This window comes from Trachurus japonicus, chromosome 11, assembly GCF_045865225.1.
Source record: "Trachurus japonicus isolate A0001 chromosome 11, Traja_1.0".
NCBI lineage: Eukaryota > Metazoa > Chordata > Actinopteri > Carangiformes > Carangidae > Trachurus > Trachurus japonicus.
The window spans coordinates 20,716,940-20,722,530 of NC_140917.1; the positions used below are offsets into that span (position 1 = coordinate 20,716,940).

General features: G+C 40.8%; 2 protein-coding genes across 3 annotated transcripts; both read left to right on the forward strand.

Annotated features, from left to right (window-relative positions):
- Window positions 1–1,387: 1,387 nt before the first annotated feature.
- On the forward strand, window positions 1,388–3,166 carry LOC146978748 (receptor-transporting protein 3-like). The gene is made up of 3 exons (XM_085790396.1): window positions 1,388–1,502; window positions 1,865–2,036; window positions 2,581–3,166. The coding sequence occupies exons 1-3, from the start codon at window positions 1,487–1,489 to the stop codon at window positions 2,918–2,920; spliced, it is 528 nt and encodes a 175-aa protein (XP_085646522.1). The 5' UTR covers window positions 1,388–1,486; the 3' UTR covers window positions 2,921–3,166.
- LOC146978749 (receptor-transporting protein 3-like) lies at window positions 1,414–5,591 on the forward strand. Of its 2 annotated transcripts, none has more exons than XM_085790398.1 (3): window positions 1,414–1,502; window positions 4,074–4,239; window positions 5,073–5,591. In XM_085790398.1, exons 1-3 carry the CDS (start codon window positions 1,487–1,489, stop codon window positions 5,407–5,409), a joined length of 519 nt encoding a protein of 172 aa, XP_085646524.1. In that variant the 5' UTR covers window positions 1,414–1,486; the 3' UTR covers window positions 5,410–5,591. The 2 variants fall into 2 exon arrangements, with proteins under 2 accessions (XP_085646524.1, XP_085646523.1); XM_085790397.1 differs by lacking the exon at window positions 1,414–1,502 and adding an exon at window positions 3,666–3,760.

Here is a 5,591-nt window from a genome sequence, read left to right on the forward strand (position 1 = left end):
CACCAAGAGGAACACGCTGACAAAGCAACTTGTTGGGGTTAGATGTTTTAGACAAAAACTACTGAGTGTGTTTTAAAAATCTGGACCAATACATTTAACCAAATACACTAGTTGTGTCCACCTATAGGTACCTGTGCACTTAGATGAAATTAATACAATATAATCCAAAATATTGCTTTCATTGGAGCCCTAATGTTTGAACTGGGAATATTTCATTTGCCTTGATTATTTAGCCTACGTTAAATAGACTAAAGACACATGTTTCACAGTGCAGCTCGTCAGCTACAAACTGTTGACCTAATTGTGAAGTGCCTACAGTAATATTTTCTTTCTAGTGGGGTAACTGGTTCAGCTGTTCATCATCAATTGCTCACATATTATTCATCGTTTTTCATGGCATGACAAGGCTGGTGACCTACCTGGACTACTGGTATTAATTAAATGTCTCATGTGCCTTTGAGCTCTGGCAGGAGGTATGTTTTTTTTTTCTATGGATGAAAAACACCTGTGAGTTGTCAGTCTGACAGGTCCTGGGGATGACCCGGCCTACAGCCTACTACTCCATGCTCAGATATTGAAAGTGCAACCACTGACTGTAAGGAAATGGAAACCTAACCATAGTTTCCTTCTGATAAAAATAGGCAGTGGCTGGTTGGAAATCCCAAGTCAGTTTACAACACCACTGTGCACTAAAATGTGTCCCCCTCCTGCTCTGTGAGCAGTGTTTTGATGTGAGTGTGTTGTGTTATAGCGCCCTCTACTGGAGAGAAGTGAGCAGGCCTGGACTGTGTTATCTCAAAGCACCTGAGTATCATCAGAGAACTTCTGGCTCTGGTATCATCCATAGATATCATCACCACGCTTTTCTGTTACCATAAATGAAACCGGAAGTGCATCCGTTGAAAGAACTGAAAGTTGTTCCAACTCCAAAACACATGATGTTGATGCTGTTCAGTATAAATAAAAGAATATAATGTTTTATCCATTAGCTTGAAGGGAAATTAGATTTTCTTCTTTTTACAAACTGGTTAAAGGTTAAAGAGAAAACAACAAAGCTTCTTATTCGTTTTCAGTTTTCACACTTTCATACATTGATATATTCAGTTATATTAAAAACTTTTTTACATGCATTTGATCGATAACCTGCTTAACTAAGTCCCTGCAGCTAAATCACAAAAACAATCATTTAAAAAAGAGAAACAACTGTAATTATGTTTAATCTATGTCTCTAATCACATGATCTGACCTAACCACAACCCGATTTAGCTGATGTTGTTGTGACTTTGCATCACTCAAGGCGCAGCGCAGTGGACAAGGTGGAAAGTGAAACTGTGATGTTAAGTTTCGTTTTCCAGACTATCAGCTGTAGTCACTACATAAATAGAGAGGCAGAGTGCGACACAGACACAGCGACAGACACATCCTACAAGCATCAAGCTTCACCTCGGCGACCAAGAGCTCTTCAACTATCCGATCCTCGAGCACCATGAGCGGAGATACAGGTAACACACAGCCTGATGGGTTTTAATACTATTGTATTGTTGTATTTAGGTTTGTTTTCTTTTTGGTTTGGTGCAATGTTTGTTTTTGGCCATTTAGACGCAAGTGCTGCAACTTTCCAAGTGTTTAAGCAGAGTTTCTTATATTTTCATGTTTTGTTACTTCTGAGTTTAAAATAAGAAAGTCTGATTTCCAATTAAAAATGGGCCTGTGAGAAAAGAAAACATTATATCATCTTAATTATTTGGATCTTTCCTCTTTCATTTCCTTCTACCTTTGTCGATTTGACCATAACCACAGGAAGAGTAGTGTCTTCATTTTAATGTTATTTTATTCACCATCAGTCCTTTCTGTCTCTGTGCAGTGTGGACCCCTCAGCTGTGGCTGGACACCTTTGATGAGCTGCTGAATGATGACAATGAGCTGGACTACGAAGACCAGTGGTCTCTCAACTTTAACTACAGTCTGACAGACAAAGTCACCAAAGAAGAGAAGAAGAGAGGCTGGAAAGTCTACAACCACTGTGCCTTCGGAAAGTGAGTATCTCTCTATACTTGAGACACGGTTATAGTCATTCAGTTCAGTGAAGCTGCTGTTCAGGTTTTACCTGGCAACTATTGTTCAATAATAACAATAGTTGCTAAATACAAAGATTGGTTGGTTGGTTGGTTGTTTTTTTTTAGACTACGCCTAAAAAAAATCACATGATGAAGTGTACGTGCTTGTGTGTGTGTGTGAGAGAGAGATAGAGAGAGAGAAAGAGAGAGAGAGAGAGAACAGGATATGTGCAATAATAAATGTGTCATGTGTCAAATGTATTAATAAACAGCTGCAAAGTGTGGATTATTGCAATTTCATCAGTGTCATGACAGTAGCCTACATTTCTATACAGCATAGAAATAAAAGTATATTTCCACCACAGGATTGATTGTTTTCAACTGAAATGACAGTTGAGACTTTCACCACCTTACTGTAATTCCTAAAACACTCACAGGTTGAGGTGATGATGGCTGTAGCCTACACCTGAGGATACCTCTGTGCTCCCTCCTCTCATCAGCTGTTTTCTCTTCTCCCCCACAGTTTCCGGTGTGCATCCTGCTCTAAGACCTGGTCCTCGGCACGGGTGGTGGTGCTGTTCCGTTACCGGCTGCGAGAAGACCGGGGCACCGTGATCATGCGTCCCTTTGGTCAGATGTGCCGTGATTGTGATGATGACGTGTTCAGGCTCTCTGGTTTTTCCAGTGAAGAGGTGGAAAAAGCTCTGAGCAGGCTGTTCTCTAGGATTCGTAAGAATTGCTATGGAGAGGACGATGACAGTGATCATGGATCAGCCGGTTCAGTCACAAAAAGGACCAAACCACATGAGAAGACCCTGTGTCAGGCCTGCCTCCAGGGCATCTGCTGTCAGAATGAGGACTAGAAGTGTGTGTGTGTGTGTGTGTGTGTGGATGTACAGTATGTGTTTAGCAGGTAGCCTAACTTGGCTGCGATGCCTTTATTCTTTATTGCTAATATTTTATTTACTTTGTTTACTTGCTTGCTGATCAATTCTAAATATGTAATTGTACAGTGTATGGTGTGTTCTAACAGTTATAACAACATAAGGACCAATAATAAATTTATTAAAAATGTCAAATTTTCTGCATATTTTTGTACTTTGTGCATCTTAATAAATTGGTTCAATCTGACAACACATTTGTTTTCGGGGGTTTAATTTTATTTGAATTACATGTAATTGTACTTATCAGTCATTCTACCACTTAATACATTGACCTGTCAACAGTTCAGTGATACATATGCATTTATAGGCAGATAATGATTGCACTCACAAAACATAATGGTCATCTTATGTATCGAATCAGTTGGGTAGCTTCTAACTATAACTTCAACTTTATATTTCTGATATTTACATGCATTTGATCGATTACCCTGCTTAACTAGCCTATCCCTGCAGATGAATCACAAAAATAATTTAAACAAAACTATAATTATGTTTAATCCATGTCTCTAATCACATCTGACCTAACCACAACCCGATTTAGCTGATGTTGCTGTGACTTCGCATCACGCAGTGCACCGGGACAAGGTGGAAAGTGAAACTGTGATGTTAAGTTTCGTTTTCCAGACTATCAGCTGTAGTCACATCATAATAAACACAGAGGCAGAGTGCGACCACAGCGACGCTCACAGGCCACAAGCATCAAGCTTCACCTCGGCTCTTCAACCATCCGATCCTACAGCACCATGAGCGGAGCTACAGGTAACACACAGCCTGATGGGTTTTAATAGCCTACTTGTATTGTGCATTTAGGTTTGTTTTCTTTTTGGTTTGGTGCAATGCAACGTTTGTTTTTGGCCATTTTGACTCAAGTGCTGCAGAGTTTCTTATATTTTTTTTATGTTTAGTTTAGTAATTCTCAGTTGTTTTTTTAATAAAAAAATAATAAATGGCCTTTGAGAAAAGTAGGCTAACATTATTTTATCTTAGTTTCAGTTTTACCATAACCACAGGAAGAGTAGTGTCTTATTTTATATTATTTTATTCACCATCAGTCCTTTCTGTCTCGGTGCAGCGTGGACTCCTCAGCTGTGGCTGGACACCTTTGGTCAGTTGTTGAATGATGGACAGCTGTACCATGAAGACCAGTGGTCTCTCAACTTTAACTACACTCTAGACAAAGTCACCAAGGAGGAGAGGAAGAGAGGCTGGAAAGTCTACAACCACTGTGCCTTTGGAAAGTGAGTATCTCCCTTTTTCTAGTTATTCAGTTCAAAGAAGCTAAAACAATATTGAACTGCGGTTGGTTTCTCAGACTCAGTTTTGTTTTGTTCTGGGTTTCCTTTTAATGCTAGGTCATACTGTATGATGAAGTGTGTGTGTGTGTGTGTGTGTGTGTGTGTGTGTGTGTGTGTGTGTGTGTGTGTGTGTGTGTGTGTGTGTGTGTGCGCGATAGAGAGATAGGAAACAGGTTTTGTGCAGTGATAAAATAAATGACACTGTATGGAGAAACGTCAACAACTCACAGTGAGTCAAAGTACAGGTCAGGATATATTTAAAGCAGAAGTAAGCGATCCGGTCGTTTTGGCTAACTTCTTGTCAGCCGATGGAGTTAGCAGTCCCCGCCTTCGTCCCTACGTCACCACATTCACGCGCATCCCTTGGCTGCACACACAGAGAGGACCGCCCCTTTATGCCATTCTCTCTCCTCATTGGATAAAGGTTGTAGGATACAAGGAAAGTTTTCTCCTCGGCTCAGAGCAGAGCAGAGTGACTGACAGACCCGTGTTTCAGACCAAACACTCTATATAAGTGATTGCTGTCGGAAGATAGAACAATTTAAGACTTCCGCTTACTTCTGCTTTAAAGCAGCAAAGTTAAGTTACCAAATATAACAGTTCTTTAAGAGGCAATCTATGTGTACCTTCCTCATGTATTAAATGTATGACAGTGTATTTCTATATAAAGCAACTGAAATACATAAGTTCCACCGCAGGCTTGAGGTGATGGCTGTACACCTGAGGATACCTCTGTGCCCCCTCCTCTCATCGGCTGTTTTCTCTTTTCCCCACAGTTTCCGGTGTGCATCCTGCTCTAAGACCTGGTCCTCGGCACGGGTGGTGGTGCTGTTCCATTACCGGCTGCGAGAAGACCGGGGCACCGTGATCATGCGTCCCTTTCGTCAGATGTGTCGTGATTGTGATGGAGCTGTGTTCAGGCTCCCTGGTTTTTCCAATGAAGAGGTGGAATGGGCTTTGAGGAGGCTGTTCTCTAGGATTCGTAGGAATTGCTATGGAGAGGACGATGACAGTGATCATGGATCAGCCGGTTCACATGTCATCACCAAACCACATGAGAAGTCCCTGTGTGAGGCCTGCACAATGGGCATCTGCAGTCAGGATGAGGACTAGCCAAGTGTGTGTGTGTATGTGTGTCAGTCTAGCAGGTAACTTGGCTGAGACGCATGTGTTCTTTGTTGTTTTGTTTACTTTGTCTTCTTGTTTGCTGTTAGGTTTTAAATATGTAATTGTATAGTTTATGATGTGTTATAACAATTATAACAACATCAAGACCAATAATAAGTTTATTGAAT